The sequence below is a fragment of the Myotis daubentonii genome, chromosome 12 (genome assembly GCF_963259705.1).
Source record: "Myotis daubentonii chromosome 12, mMyoDau2.1, whole genome shotgun sequence".
Classification (NCBI taxonomy): domain Eukaryota; kingdom Metazoa; phylum Chordata; class Mammalia; order Chiroptera; family Vespertilionidae; genus Myotis; species Myotis daubentonii.
The window spans coordinates 58,655,074-58,671,845 of record NC_081851.1 but is presented as its reverse complement, the minus strand read 5'-3'; the positions used below and the strand labels follow the sequence as shown (position 1 = coordinate 58,671,845).

General features: G+C 34.4%; 1 protein-coding gene across 6 annotated transcripts in view; it reads left to right on the top strand.

The window, feature by feature from the left end:
* EML4 (EMAP like 4) overlaps positions 1-16,772 on the top strand; it is a 159,293-nt gene that overhangs the window by 93,218 nt on the left and 49,303 nt on the right. For 4 of the 6 annotated variants that reach the window (XM_059659985.1, XM_059659986.1, XM_059659983.1 and 1 more), the window contains 4 exons: positions 796-821; positions 1,002-1,034; positions 12,601-12,724; positions 13,903-14,052. In XM_059659985.1, the coding sequence (XP_059515968.1) occupies positions 796-821; positions 1,002-1,034; positions 12,601-12,724; positions 13,903-14,052 (333 nt within the window). The remainder of the gene's footprint in view (positions 1-795; positions 822-1,001; positions 1,035-12,600; positions 12,725-13,902; positions 14,053-16,772) is intronic. The other 2 variants (XM_059659987.1, XM_059659984.1) reach the window with 1 other exon arrangement.

Genomic DNA, 16,772 nt, shown 5'->3' with positions numbered 1-16,772 from the left:
ACTGGAGTAGGAGGAGGTAGAAGAGTGTATAAGGAGGATAACTGGTAATAGAAGGAGACTTGACTTGGGGTGTTGAATACACAAGACAATATACAGATGATGTATTATATAATTGTACACCTGCAACCTATATAATTTTATTAACCAATGTCACCCCAATAAATTCAATTAAAAATAAAATAAAAACCTATATTATAATTTATCTTTTTTTTCTAAGTATATCTTTTTCTTTTAAATGTTCTTAAAAAGACTATGTTTTCCTATTAATGCACCTCAACTCAAATAGTAAACCTCAGTGATCCCATAAGATTTGAGTGTTTTTTTATAAATTGTTTCTATGCTTTCACTCTTTAGTTTATCTTATGAAATATTCATTATTTTATAAAATAATAGGTTAGTAGTTGAAACCAGTGAGAAGCTTTTTAAAATATAGATGCCTGAATTTCATTTCTAGAGATTTACTTGAGGTATGGCCTAGGCCAGTGATGGCGAACCTATGACACACGAACTCATTTTTTTGGTTGATTTTTCTTTGTTTAATGGCATTTAAATATATAAAATAAATATCAAAAATACAAGTCTTTGTTTTACTATGGTTGCAGATATCAAAAAATTTCTACATGTGACACGGCACCAGAGTTAAGTTAGGGTTTTTCAAAATGCTGACACCCCAAGCTCAAAAGGTTCGCCATCATTGGCCTAGGCATTGAAGCTTTTACAGTTTTTTCAGGTGGTTCGTAATAATGGTGAGCCAAATAAAATTATAAAATAAATGCCTTTGAATTTCTTTTGTAGGCATAAAGATGTCATCATCAACCAAGGTAAAAATTATTTTTTAAAATCTTTGCTTTTCTATATCAGTTAAATTTTTGCTAATTGATCAGTATACTATTTTCATGCAATGTACTTTATTAGCTCATAGTAATTAAAGAGAAGTGCATTATTATAGTCATTTAAGAAAATGCCCAATTATTATAAGATATCATTTTTGTCTCAACCAGCAAAAATGTCAACCCGTGAAAAAAACAGCCAAGGTAAGAATAAGCCATGCAGTTGGTCACCTTCTAAGTTAATTTCTTCCTGTATCTCTTAATTTGGCTTTTCATTTATTTATACTACCTGACTTTCCTCAAATTACCATATTTGAACTAATTTGAACTAATGAATTCAACTAATTTTCTAAAAATCTATCTTATTTCTGTGAGCTCTGAAGATTCAAGGTCAACAGTAGAAATAAATACATCATTACAAAGAGGTATAAAATACTAAAGGGAATTTCTCTCTTTAAAAACCTAAGTTATACTTAGAAAAGCCATTTAAAAGATTGATAAATTTTAACTCAATTTCCTGTCTTGCCAACTTAATTGCAAATAATCACTTATTTTTTTTTAATGTTTTTATTGCTTTCATAGAGGAAGGGAGAGGAAAAGAGAGAAGTATCAATGATGAGAGAGAATCATTGATTGGCTGCCTCCCACATGCTCCCTACTGGGGATCAACCCCGAAACCCAGGCATGTACCCTTGACCAGAATCAAACCCAGGATCCTCCAGTCTGTAGGCCGATGCTCTATCCACTGAGCCAAAGCGGCCAGGGCTCACTTATTTTTTGAAGCTCAGACTGAAAATATGAATCTAGAAAATCCATTTTTTCTTAAATGTTTTTATGTTAATTATAATTTCTGGCTACTTGCTGCTGTTGGCTTGTTCTGACCCAAAAATGAGAGACTTTTGTAAATGTGTATTTAATTTAATTGCAAAGTAGGTATGTTTTATACATCAGTTTTACATCCCCCTTAGATTGCCTGCAGATTTAATTGAAGCATGCTCTCTAAATGAAAGAATGTCCTTTTTGTGCATGCTTTTTACAGTTCGTTTCTGTGTGTTATAGCTATTTTTATTTTCTGACTTACATTAACCAGATACATTATGGTTAACATTTTTGCTGAGATTTAACTTGATTTCTATGAATTTTTACCTTCTCTAGTTTCAACAACAGGAGAAATATTTATTTGTAATCTTCTTTGGATTATTTCTTTTTCTTAGAGATTTTAAATGAAGTTGATTTTAGCTGGCATTCCTCACCTTTAGTTAGGGCTTACTTTCTCCCTCTTTTATAATTTAAGTATAGACTAAGCAATGATTGAAATAGTTGAAGGAAATAATAAGATTTTTATTTACAAAGACAGTTTTTATTTCTGTATATCAAAACATTTTTTAAAAATAGAAGTAGTGATATGTAGTGGAAAGAGCTGTGAATGGAAAGTCTCTGTGTTTGGTGTTTAGTCCTGGTTCTTCTAGCCTTGTGACCTAGGCAAAATGACAATGTCTCTTAGAGATTTCTAATCTGAGAATAATAACTATAAAGTTTACGTCACATGGCTGCTGAAGGATGAAATAATATACAGGGGTGAGCAAAAGTAGGTTTACAGTTCATATGGAACTAGATATGCAGATTATGATTATTACAGTAGTTTTATAAACTATTTTGTGTACTCACAACTGTAAACCTACTTTTGATTATCCTCTATATATGAAAGTACTTTAAAAATAGAAGACACCATAACTATAAAAAGGTGCTGTTATTATTACATGTTTTGCTAAAGAGCTTAAATTTTGTAAAATCCTATAGGATAAATGAGAAAGGGCTAGCTGCCTTTTTCTCACGTTGAAGTATGTTCTTTGGAAGGAAAAAGGAACTTAAGATTAGTATTGTAATAAGTGAATGGTTTGAATTGGTGACAGTTTTCAATACTCCTCAGGTATGTAAGAAAATAAATGTATTTAAAAGGGAAGATTTTTGCTATAAAAGCATCACTAAACAGGGTTTTAATGCCTGTGTCTAGAAAGATTGGTGGAATGGAAAGCTGGAAAAGATAATAGAAAAATAAATTCTGTTATAAGAATTTTTTACCTCAAAAAGATTGTCCCAGATGTTGGAATTGAATATCAATTGTTGCTTGCATTTAGATTTTTATTTTTTTGGAATTTGAGTCAATTCCTTTGCCACTTTAATGAGTTATATTCTATCTGCAGTGTACTCTTAACACTAGAGTGTATCTTTAGGGAGAAGTCTTGTATTTCAGCTTGTTAGGTAGTACAGGCCTGACTGAGATTGAGACAGAATCTGTAAGAATCTTTAGGAAGAAGTAGATGGATTCTAGATAGTTTAATAGGTGGGGTAGAAGAGATAAGGAACAGAGGGGAATCTATGAAGGCTAGCTTGAGCAACTAGATCAGAGGCATCTACTAAAGTGACATTTGAGGAAGAGTAGATGTATAGAAAAGAGTAAGAGTTTGGTTTTGAACAGATACACTTAAATTGTCTGTAAGACTTAATCTGCTGTGTAGCAAGCCACATAGTGTACCAAGCATGTCATACGCGCAGCCAGCGGGCCTCATGCCTCATTTAAATAAACACGAGTTTGACATGCTTGACTGTAAATGTTTAAACACATGTATTTTGGAGTCCAGAGAATGGATTCACCATTATTTAGCTTTGTGACTTAAGATTACTATTTCTTTTTTGTGGGGGGAGGGGTGTTTATCCTCACCTGAGGATATTTTTCCCCATTGATTTTTAGAGAAAGTGAAAGGAAGGTGGAGAAGCAGAGAGACACATAGATTGGGTTGCCTCTTGCCCGCACCCCAGCTGAGGCCAGGGATGGAGCCTGCAACCAAGGTACAGGCCCTTGACCGGAATTGAACCCAGGACCCTTTAGTCCACAGGCCAATGCTCTATCTAGTAAGCCATTTTCTTACGTTATTTGTTTTCTCATGAGACAATAATAAATTCTAAATGATTATTATAAAAATAAAGATAATAAAATGTTTAAACATAGTACCTGGCACATCGAATCAAGTAAGTTTTAGTTGTTAAATCCTTGTACTGAAATGTGTTGTAAGATGAAAAGATGACCATTAAATAGATAACCTTCATTTGATAAAATTGTAGATATATTTTTAAAGTTTGGTATTCATTTTGGATAGCATATTTCACAGCACATTTACCTACACCTTAGGCATTAATCCAAAATATGTGTTATTTTTAGACACTCTTTAAAATATGATTTATTGATTTCTTTAGCTCTTTTTGACAATGACAAGTGTGACTTGCTCCAAGCCATCTGTTTTGATTTGGGAAGAAGCCTATTTACATTTGATACGTTTAGGTGAGTGGTAGCAGGGAAAATTTTACTTCAAAGGCCTGAGTCCTTCAGCCACAGCAGAGTAGAAGGAGAAGAGCTGTGTGTAAGCTGCATGTTCTGATCGGCACTCAGGCAGAAGGAAGGAAACCGTGCATGAAAGCACTAGAAGGTGGAATGGGATGTATACATACAGGGCAACCTCTGAAGCTAGGTGTGGGTGGAAGGACAGGTTAAACCACTGAAAAGAGGCTCTTACTGACTTAGATCTTTATCTACACTCAAATTCCAGAAGCCTAAACACTTTCATTACTCTTCTTTCTATCTCTGGCACATTCTGCTACCATCGCAAAAGAAATAAAGACTTAGCACATCAAGTTAAACTGAAGAAATTTTCCTGTAGGACTGTTTATTGTTAGATGTAGCAGTTAGGTTTCTAGTACAATACCACTCATTTAGTAAGTTATTAATTAGAAAGCTTTTTGAGCTAACTTTTATAAAATTATTGGGGGAAATAGATAATCTGACAAATTTTATAATAAGCAAAATGAATACAGCCTATAAGCTCATCCTTATAATGGTTATCCATATATCCTTATAATGGTTTCCATATTTTTTAAATATGGAAAATAAGTTTCACATGAATGCCCTCAAGTTATTGCGTATTACTGTGGTTTTTTTTTCAGGCTTGGATAATCTTTCGTCACTTTTTCTGTATAGTGTCTTAGCAAATAATTGTCTGATCGTATTAAGAACCTGAATGACTCAGATTCCTATTGGAGAGAAATCTGCTTAATTGAGGAAAAGAAAACTCATCAACCACCAAGTCACACTCTTCCTCTTATAGTGGGTTTCATTGCTCTAAGATTAGATTCATTCTTGCTTAATTGTCAAATCATGCAGTAACATCCTAGTTACAGGTGTATTTAGCGGGAAAAATAGTTATTATATTTTAGAAAATTGAGACGTAATTGACAATTTATTAGCTACTAAGCTACCTGTCTAAAAATGGCTTCAGATGAAAAGTACAAGTCATTCTGAAATACATAACTGTCTAAATTCCTTCGGTAATTTGTTGTAGCCACACAGTTCAAATAATCTAAAAATATAAAATCATTTATAAAATTGGAAAAAGAAAACTCTTAAGTAATCTTAAAATTTTAAAAGCTATTCCAGTTCTGATGTATTTCTTTATTCTTTATCAGATACACTTTTTTAAAATAATTTTTTAAATATATTTAATTGATTTTTTTACAGAGAGGAAAGGAGAGGGATAGAGAGTTAGAAACATCAATGAGAGAGAAACATTGATCAGCTGCCTCCTGAACATCCCCTACTGGAGATGTGCCCGCAACCAAGGTACATGCCCTTGACCGGAATCGAACCTGGGACCCTTCAGTCCGCAGGCCGACACTCTATCCACTGAGCCAAACCGGTTAGGGCTAAAATAATTTTTTATTGTTGAAAGTATTACATATGTTCTCCCCTTTCCCCCGTTGACCTTCCCCAGCCCGCCTCTGCCCTTCGCGCCCCAGGCCTTCAGCACCCTATTGTCTGTGTCCATGGGTTATGTATATATGCATACAAGGTTTTTGGTTGATTACCTCCCACCCAACCATCCTTCCCCACCTTCCCTCTGAGATTCCGCACTCTGTTCTAGTATGCTTCCATGTCTCTGGATCCACTCCATTTATCCATTTATTTTGTTACTTAGATTCCACATATGAGTGCAATCATGTGATACTTGTTTTTCTCTGACTGACATATTTCACAGGTATCATGCTAAGTGAAATCAGATACACATTTTAAACATTCATTTAACAAACACTTATTTAACAAGTGCTTATTTTGTCAAGACCTATCCTAGGCACTCTAGGATTCATCAGTTATAATGTCTGAACTTTGTGAAACTTATATTCTGCATATAAGAAGCAGATAATAAATACTTAGTATAAAATATGTGTTTATCTGGAGAAAAGAATTTCATGAGCAGAGAAATCTGGAAGTACATGAGCCCTAAGACAAGATCTTTCTTGCTGTTAAGAATCAGCAAGGAGATCATTGGTTGTAGTGTGCATACAATTTTGTACTTGTTACTCATTACATTTATAAAATTCTGATTGATTCTAAGGAACAGAAGCTTCATTAAGGCACCTCATTTAGGAAAGGGAAGCAAAGTGGTATAGAGGAAAGAGCGTAAGCATGAGACCTAGTTAGTGGTAAAGTGACTTGTACCACCGAAGTTTAAAGAATCAGAATCCTATAATGATTAAAATTATGAGTGTAAGTTGAAGAGAAGCTCAAAATTCCATTTGCCAAAAGAAATTATTTAAAAACATGAAACATTGTTCATCTGATAATTTTTTCTTGTAACTGAGACTTTGGACCTCATTTCCCTCTATACTAGACAGCACTAAGGGTCTCTAATAACTTTTGAAAGTTCTTTCTTGCAGCAAATAGAAAATGGAGAATAATCTTCCCTCTCACCCCCATTCCTTCACTAACTTGTTTTAATCTACTATTTAAAGAATTTGAATGCAGGTGCTTTTGTTCAGTGCCTTACATTGTTTTCTGACCTGTTGGCTCCAGGCATTCTGTCCAAAAACCTGATCATACCTGTGTAAATTGAGCATTGTATCTGAAAAAATAACTAAAACTTACCTATAAAGCATATAGCAGTGATGGCGAACCTTTTGAGCTTGGGGTGTCAACATTTTGAAAAACCCTAACTTAACTCTGGTGCCGTATCACTTATAGAAACTTTTTGATATTTGCAACCATAGTAAAACAAAGACATATTTTTGATATTTATTTTATATATTTAAATGCCATTTAACAAAGAAAAATCAACCAAAAAAATGAGTTCTCATGTCACCTCTGACACGCGTGTCATAGGTTCGCCATCACTGGTATATAGGCTAATAGTCCTACTGACACTGTCTCTATATTGTTACCTATTGAGAGAGAGTATATTCTCACCTGCTACGAGGTTGTACAGTTTGAAAGAAAGAAACAAACAAAAAGTCAAAAAGCCCTTAACTGAGCTACAGGTAGTATCTTTCCTTGCTGTTACTGAAATGGTACCCACAATTTTGCAATTTCAGAATTAAGGAAAAAGGGTGCTCGCTTTAAGTCTGTTTTAGTTTGAATAGCAGGAAGGACAGGAAACCAAATATTGCATTTAAAAAAAATACTTCTAAAACTTAGATATTGGACCTCTTAAAATGGGCTAAATAAACATTACTTAGATCCCTAGGTCTGGGCTTGTCCAGGTATTCTCTATATTTTAAAAGGAGATTAAAAAGAACACGTTTTCTCCATTGGAGATTTTTTTTAAAGCCCTGTAAAAGCAAAGATCTGATTTCTTGATGTTGTTGGTAACAATCTTATAGATTAAAATATGTTTAAAGGCTCTCCAATTTTTTATATATATAAACTGCCCCCACTTTTAATAATATATGTTCTTAAGATCTTTTTTCCTTATTTTTAACTGAAAAAAAGCCCCAACTGCTCCCTTTGGACATGGGAAATAATGACTTATCATAAGAGAACATCCTAGTCTTACGCATATTTATTTTATTGTGGTTGAAAACTTTTCACCCATATCATATTTTCACAACTATAAGTTTAAAAAAATCTAAACTTAAAATCTAATTAACCAGAAAAATATTCATTCCTAAAGCATATCAATTAACTAAGATAACATAGTTAAAAATCCATTTTGTCCAGAAATGGCAATTAGACTTTATGATGTGTTGCTCCCTGTCACAATTAACTATTTTCCTGAAGCACTTTTGAAAATAATTTTGAAACTTGTGATTAGGGTTAGTAGAAAAGAGGTACAGTTGATCAGTGACATATACCAAGATTGGGAGAAAAGGCAAAGTAAAATAAATCATGTTGCACATTCCTGAACTATACTTATAATTGGCTCCTCAGGAACTGTTTCACCAAAAATATTATTTTGAGTATTTCTTTTAATAATGCTTTTTAAATGTTTTAAGGATTGTGAAATATTTTAATCTTACTGAAAATGTATGCAAATAATATATAGCTAACCCCTGTATAGTGGCCACCCAGATCTTTTTTTTTTTTTTTTTTTTACTGGGAATCAAACCTGAGACCCTTCAGTGCATGGGACAGTGCTCCAACCAACTGAGCCACACCGGCCAGCGTGAATGCCTTGCCATTATTGGGAAATTTAGCATGATCTTTTTGACCCTTCATAAAAACTGATATACTGATGTAAGTGAATAGTTTGGAGTAGTGAATGATGGTGATGGGAAGTTTAAAAGTACTCTGTTTGCCACAGGGTAGATCTATTAGATCTTTATATTTTGCTTTGTTTGACTCAGACTGTAGGGATTTGTTTGTTGTTTTTTGTGTTTTGTTCTGTTTGTTTTTTTAGAAATAAAGCATTTAAGGTGAAGTTGAAGCCTCTCCTTAATCCTTTTTCATTAGAATTTCATATACAGGTTTTTATTATCCCCCTGTGGGCTCCTGATTCTCTTTCTACTGTACTGAATTGAGAAAGAGCTACAAGAATAAATGTTTTGACATCTAGGAGAGGTCAATGGGGGGAAAAGGAGACTATGTAATACTTTAAACAATAATGAACTTAAATTATTAAAAAAGAATAAAAAAAAGAATATCGTAATACTAGCCTCTTGAAAATCCCAGGGAATCTTTTGTGAGAGGAAACAAAAAAGTCAAGGACACATCTTTCTGTTTTTAAAACCACTTTTTCAATTGACTTTTTGAAAAACGAGAATCGGCATGTACACAAGTGATGGATTTATCAATGAGCGCCAATACCATTGCCAGGAAGTTCTCAGGGCGTTTTCACCACAGCAGTGGTCCAGCAAGCCCTGGTTTTCTGTAACAAGTGAAAAGAATGTGCAGGACGCAGAGGGCTGACTGTGCAGAATGCTGAGCACTTGGTAAACTGAATCCAACCTCAAGGAGGAAAACAGTGACCTTGCCTACAGCAGAAACACCACCAAGGTGGAAAGGTTCTCCCCTTTCATATCCATGTAACTTGTTATTAGTTACCTTTATATTATGAGACAAAGAGAATGTTAATAAAGAAATAAGACTGAACAATAGTTTTTAACATAAAAAAATGTTTTGACATCTAAAGTTTATTTTTTTTAATTTCTTTTGAAAAATTGAATACAACTTGGTATATGCAGATGTAATGAACATTTTTTCCATTTAGTGCTTAAAATAACTTTTTTTGAGCATTTAAATGAGTGATCTGAGAGAGTTTTTAAAATACAACCATATTTTTCTTAGTTCAGAGAAGTTTTCAGCAGTTTAGCCAGTGTTTAGAAGTTTTATGTGTTTATATTGTTGGAATAGACTTTTTTTCTATCTTTTCTCAAAGAAAGACTTTTCCAGGCAGTAAAAATAATCTAAAATGCTTAAACAAGCTCCCATATCTGATATTTTCAAGTAATTTTTATGATAATCACAGTTGTAAACAAAACACCAAATAGAAATCTGATTAAAGGAGGTTTAGATTTAAGAAAGTAGTTAACTGCAAGTTGGCTTATTACAGTAATTAGGATGAGAAGTTGGTAAAGAAATCAGTATGGTATTCTGTTGGCAAAGGTGAGCATTTTTGTTTTGTTTTTTTCTTTTATACTATCCTAAACCTATTCCCTTTGCTGGACATACAATCTACTCTAAGAGGTGATAGAAGCATGTATTAAATGCTTTATTTTTTATTCAGAAAGCATTTATGATATATATATGTGATCAAAGATTCTGGGAGAAATTCCAAAGGACAGGATATCTGCCTTTAAGAATTTAAAAACAATTGCAAATTACATAACAAATTCACATTGATAAGAAAGCAAACTTGGGGGGTGGGGGAGGACAAGGAAATATAGATAAGGATGGTTGCAGAAGGGAAATAGTTGCAGCTGGTAATCATTTAGTTATCAAAGTTCAGCTCTGCTAAAAATCACCAGGAAGCAGAGCCCACTCTCAGATTCAGAAGTAATAAAGACATATATCATGTGGTGTTAAAATCGTGGCGTGGGAAGTGTTAGCCTGTTCTTAGGTTTGAGAGGCTGAGCACACTGTGAGTAATGATAATAAAAATAACTTGAACTTCTCACCCATAACAAGCATACTTTTTTCAGTCCAACTCTGAAGAAATACTTGTAGATATTCAGCAAAGTAATGTATCTTTCCTTCTTCAGTTTGCATTATATAAAGTATTGAGGTATTATGTACTCTTCTCTTTAGCAGTGTAGGTCATTATTAGAGGTCCTAAGGTTGTATCAACCTCTGGTTGATGACCACATTTTCAGTCTGTGTCTAGTCCAGGGGTGGGCAACCCCTGGCACGCGTGCCAAACATGGCACACCAGTAACTTTTGCTGGCACTCGAAACCCTCTCTTATAATCTTCCATTTACAATTTTTGTGAACATTTGAATGACTTAAATGTTAAATTACAAGGAACTGGCAAGACACTTGATGTTATGTTTGATTATATAAAGGCTTTTGAAAAGAAACTGGAAGTCTTTAAGAGGGATGTGGATGGTGAGAGATTTAGATATTTCCCAAACTTCAAGAGGCACATCAAAGACCTCCCAAAAGATGACAGAACAGACTGTCAAAGCCTTCACAAGCTGTTTTAAACATCATCGAGACAACTGTTGAGCAGTTCTTCTCAAGATTTGCGAAATTCAGAGAACTGGAAGAGACAGCAAAATTCATGAGGTTTCCAGACAGCATGAAACTGGAGGAACTAAACTTACAAATGTTTTCATGGATAGACATGGCTGATTTTGAAATGCAGTTGATTGAATTTCATAGTAGCTCAATTTAGAAGCAGAAATTTATTGACCTTAGAGTTGACTTGGAAAACATTGAAAAAAAGCAATTAGAGACAGGAGTACCAGAGAGAAGTGTCAAAAACGAACTATTGAGGACTTGGAATGCCATTCCAGAAAATTTTTTCTGTTTAAAAAACTTTGCAACAGCGTTACTCTCCATGTTTTCATCCACATACACTTGTGAATCTTTGTTCTCAGTGATGACCTTTGTTAAGTCTCATAATAGGAGTAGCCTGAAGGATGAAAGTAGTAGCTGGTGCATATCTCTGAAGGTCACGAAATATAAACCTGATGTAAAATCTCTGTCATCAGTGATGCAGCAGCAAAAGTCCCACTGATAATATCAAATGGAGTCATAAAGTTTTCTGTCGGACTATCAGTGTACATGTATACATTAAAAAAATGTATTTTTCATCATCATATACTGTGTTTTTGTCGCTCGAATGAATTTTATTTCTTCAAGATTCTTCACAAACGTACACCTTAAGAGATATCAAGTAGGTGTAACATGTTCTCAAAAAATTAGGGTTGGCACGCAGAAGAATTTTGAGTCAGATTTTGCTGGTTTTGGCACGCACTCACAAAAAGGTTACCCACCCCGGTCTAGTCTGTTTTCATATTACCAGACAAGTTGGCAAGTGATAGACACTTCCTATGCTTTGTACTCGATTTCTTATTTTCTCCTTCTCTTTAGGTTCTTTTGTAACTAGTTTGCACCCACTACAACATTTATTAAACCTATCTGTATGTAGGCGGGAATACTGGGGCTTTTTGGTGTCGTTTTTTTTTTTAAGGCATAAGTAATAATTTCATTTGTTTAGTTAAGTGAAATATTGTCCCACTTGTAAAAGGTGTACAATAAAGATTGATTTGATTCTAGAGTTGTCTTTTTGATATTTTTAGTTTTAGACTATTGTAGATCTTATAAACAGCCATTGGTTTATGAAATAAAAGATGTTTTAGAACCTAGCCTGTTAAATAGAAACTGTTTCCTAGCATTGTCTTTAAAATATTATTGTATTATAATTGAATTTAATTGCTTAGACCCAAGGCTGATTGTAGGCCCAATTGTAAAGTGAGGAGCATTGGTCATCTTTTCCCTCCCAGCTCTTCTCACAGCCTTGTATAGCAGAGCTCTGAGTCTCTCTCCCCATCCTGACTTATGAGGGTATTTGACTCCTCTCCTTCTGGAATGTTCTGAGACTATATTTTTTGTAAGTCATTAAATCATCAGTAGGTTAATCAAATGGTGTGATAGACATGGTTGTTGTCTACCCTGATAATCTCTTTCTTCTTTTCAGCTGTTAGGTAAACTTCCATGACAAAATTATTTTCTTTGCATTTTTCTACCTCAACCTTCCTGGCCTTGTTGAAATGTGTCAACTTATGTACATAAATATTTTAATTATGAAAATAGTTACTCTCATTTAAGGAAAAAAAAAGTTTTTTCTTACAATGTTTTGGTCTAGATTTTTATACACAAAAACAATGATATATAATAAGACTAGAACTCTAAAGTAGCTATTTTTATCACATTACATTAATCACTTTTCTGTGGTTATTCAGAAAAGACATCTCTGACTTAATTTTTCTCTTGTGTTTCAACAGAAGGAGACTATATTAAAATGTTTATGCGAGGTCGGCCAATTACAATGTTTATTCCTTCTGATGTTGACAACTATGATGACATCAGAGCAGAACTGCCCCCTGAGAAGCTCAGACTGGAGTGGGTGTATCCTTTTTTCTACCATGACAGCAAATTCGCTGGCTTCATTTAAGAAAAGTAGTTTACCTAACCTCCATCAAAATGATTTTTACATCAGAAAGTAAATGTAATAAGCACACCAGCCTCTGATCCTTTCATATATTTTATATATTTTGCTATTAGCAATTTAAAATCACCAAAATTGTCTTTGATAGGGCAAGCAATATTTTAAGATCATTACAGTAGGTATTTGTGGTGTGATAGCAAAGGCATTGGACTGGAATTGGAAGACTAGTGTCTGAGTCTTGGCTCTGCCACTTACCCCCAGGAAAACTTACTTTCTTCACTTGACATAGAGGTTAATAACCCCTACCTCACGGGCCTGTTGTGAGAATTAAATAAGAAAACGTCAGTTAAGTATTTTGTAACCTAGGAAATATGAATTAAGAGCTCAAATTAACAAGGTTCTTTTAATTCCAGAATTGTGTTCTTAGCCAGACTTTAAAAAAAAAACAATGACTATATGAAACAGTGCTCTCCTAATTTCACTTAGAAATTCTCCCTTTTCTTAGAACATCTAAGAAATTCACAGTGAAAGGGAAGGGAGCTAATAGCTTGAACTCTGCTTTCTGTCTCTGTTCTCCTACATCCCCTTTCCCCACCCCTTGAACCATTCCCTCCTTTTGGCAGAAATTAGCTTGGAAATCTCTCCAATCCTGTAATTCTGTACAACTGTTTAACATATACTCTGCCTACCAAACTGTGCCTGGCAATCTCTGCTTTATCATTTAGGTCAAGCATAAATGTCACTTTCTCAGATAGCCCTTCTCTTGATCTCTCTTTTCCTCTCCATTTAGGTCCTTTTATTCTTCTACCATGCTGTTATTTCCCCCCACAATTTCCAATGATATAATTGGTGTTTGTTTTTGTCATTTTTGCCAGAGCCTAAGCTCCAGAGACATAGGCCTCACATTGGTTTGTATGTTTAGCTCTGTGCCTGACACATCAGGAACTCAATCTATATTTATTTGTCTGTTAAATAGGGGAAATTAAGATTCAAGTACACTGGCAAACATGAGTTTTCAAATTCCAGGCCAGTCCTCTTACATTATACCTTTCTGATATCTTTAAGTATCCTTGAAAAAATTGTTAATTTAACACCTTGAATATTGTGCTTGTTTAAAACCTTGACTCTTTCTTTTAAGATATGGTTATAGAGGAAAGGACTGTCGAGCTAATGTTTACCTTCTTCCTACTGGGGAAATAGTTTATTTCATAGCATCAGTAGTAGTACTATTTAATTATGAGGAGAGAACTCAACGGCACTACCTGGGTCATACAGACTGTGTAAAATGGTTGGTATCATTTAACATTGTTCATTCTTTAATTTCATGCTCTCATTTTTATTTTGGGGGGGGTTTTAAAAATCTTGGTTTTATTGGAAATGATTTATTGTGGACACCTCAGGAAAGAAGGGAGAGAAGGGGTGAGAGAGAGAAACATCAATGTGAGAAAGAAATATCGATTGGTTGCCTCCTGAACGAGCCCTGACTGGGCCAGGGATCAAACTGCAACCCCCAGGTTCATGCCCTTCCTCTCTAAAAATCAATAAAAAAATATATTTTAAAAAGCAGTCCCATTGTTAGTTTTTTGAGGAAACTCCATACTGTTTTCCACAGTGGCTGCACCAGTCTGCATTCCCACCAACAGTGCACTAGGGTTCCTTTTTTCCACATTTCTTCCAGCTCCTGTCATTTGCTGATTTCTTGATAGTAGCCATTCTGACAGGTGTTAGGTGATACCTCATTGTAGCTTTAATTTGCATTTCTCTGATGGTTAGTGACCTTGAGCATTTTTTCAGATGTCTATTGGCCATCTATATGTACTCTTTGGAGAAGTGTCTATTCAGGTCCTTTGCCCATTTTTAATTGTATTGTCTGTCTTCTTGGTGTTGATCTGTATTGGTTCTTTTATATATATTGAAATTAACCCCTTATGAGATGAATCATTGGTGAATATCTTCTCCCATATTGTGGGTTCCCTTTTTGTTTTGTTGAGGGTTTATTTTCCTGTGCAGAAGCTTTTTAGTTTGATGTGGTCCCATTTATTTATTTTTCCCTATATTTCCCTCAGAAACATATCAGCAAAAATAATGCTCTGAGAGATGTCTGAAATGTTATTGCCTGTGTTTTCTTCAGGAATTTTATGGTTTCTCAACTTACATCTTTTATCCATTTTTATTTTTTCTTGTGTATGGTGTAAGTTGATGGTCTAGTTGCACTTTTTTTGCATGTTAACTGTCCAGTTTTCTCAACATCATTTATTGAAGAGACTGTTTGTACTCCACTGAATGCTCTTGCCTCCTTTGTCAAATATTAATTAACCATGAAGGCGTGGGTTGATTTGTGGGCTCTCTGTTCTGTTTAGTTTATCTATATGCCTGTTCTTGCGCCAGTACCGGGCTATTTAGGTTACGGTGGCTTTGTAGTATAGTTTGATATCTGGTATTGTGACCCTCCAACTTTGTTCTTGCTACTCAAGATTGCTGAGGCTATTTGGGGCTTTTATGGTTCCAAATAAATTTTTGGAATATTTGTTCTAGATCTGTGAAATATGTCATTGGTATATTAATAGGAATTATGTTGAATCTATATAGATTGCTTTGAGTAATATGAACATTTTAATGATGTTAATTTTTCCGATCCATGAACATAGTATATGCTTCTACTTGTTGCATTTTCCTCTATTTCTTTCTTTAGTGTCCTTTAGTTTTCCAAGTACAGACAGGTCTTTTGCCTCATTGGTTAAGTTTATTACTAGGTACCTTCTTTTTTGTTGTTGCAATTGTAAATTGGATTGTTTTTTAGTTTCTGAGAGTTTGTTACTGGTGTATAAAAATGCCACCGATTTCTGAATATTAATTTTGTATCCTGCTACTTTGCCAACTTCATTTATTAGATGTAGTAGTTTTTTGGTGGGTTATTTAGGGTTTTCTATGTATAATATGTCTTCAGTGAATAATGACAATTTTAGTACCTCCTTTCTAATTTGGATGCCTTTTATTTCTTCTTCTTATCTGATTGCTGTGGCTAGGACTTCCAGCACTATGTTGAATAAGAGTAGTGAAAGTGGACATCCTTGTCTTTTTTCTGATATTGAGAGAAATGCTTTTAGTTTTTGCCCATTGAGCATTATATTGGCTGTAGAGTTTTTATACATGGCTTTTATTATGTTGAGGTGTGATCCATGTATTCCCACCTACTGAGAGTTTTTATCATAAAGGGGTCCTGGATTTTATCAAATGCTTTTTTTGTATCTGTTGATATGATCAGTGATTCTTATCTTTCATTTTGTTTATGTGATGTATCACATGTATTGATTTGTATGGATTATTTTGGTTCTCCTTTTGTAATTGGGCCTTGATTGTTATTGTCCCATTTGTGTGTGGGATCTCCCCTCAGGCTGGCTGACTATGAGGCTAAATCCCACCTATATCGTGTGAGCTGTTGAACAGGTACTAGGTTGCGGGTTTGCTCTTCACTCAGAGCGCGTACAGGAGGCAACCAATTGATATTTCTCTCTCACATCAATGTTTCTCTCTCTCTCTCTCTCCCTTCCTCCCTCTCAGTCTCAAGGTGGTTTCTGCCCTTCCTTGTTTAAAAGCCTCCTCTTCAACTGTTCTTTAGTTGGTAATTCAGGGTGAATGTTCCCCAGTTTAGCTTTATTTTCAGTTTGGTGCAAGAAAGATCCACCTACTCTGCCACCATCTTGAAACCCTTTAATGCTCATGTTTTAATACTAGATTAAAATTACAATGCCTTATGCATCTTCACTGTAATAAAACCATGTGAAATATGTATATGTACATAGGTGCAGAACTAGAAAGGAACTTGGACATATGAAAACAGTTTAGGTGAAGAAATTAAGCAAAAAACAAAACTCATAGTCACAGGCAACACAACAGCATGGTGATTACTAGAGGGGAAAGAAGGGTGGGTAGGTAGAAGGAAAAAAGAAAACTTTAATTTATTAAGGCACAATTGTGAATAAATATTTTCTTTAGATTTAGTGTTTT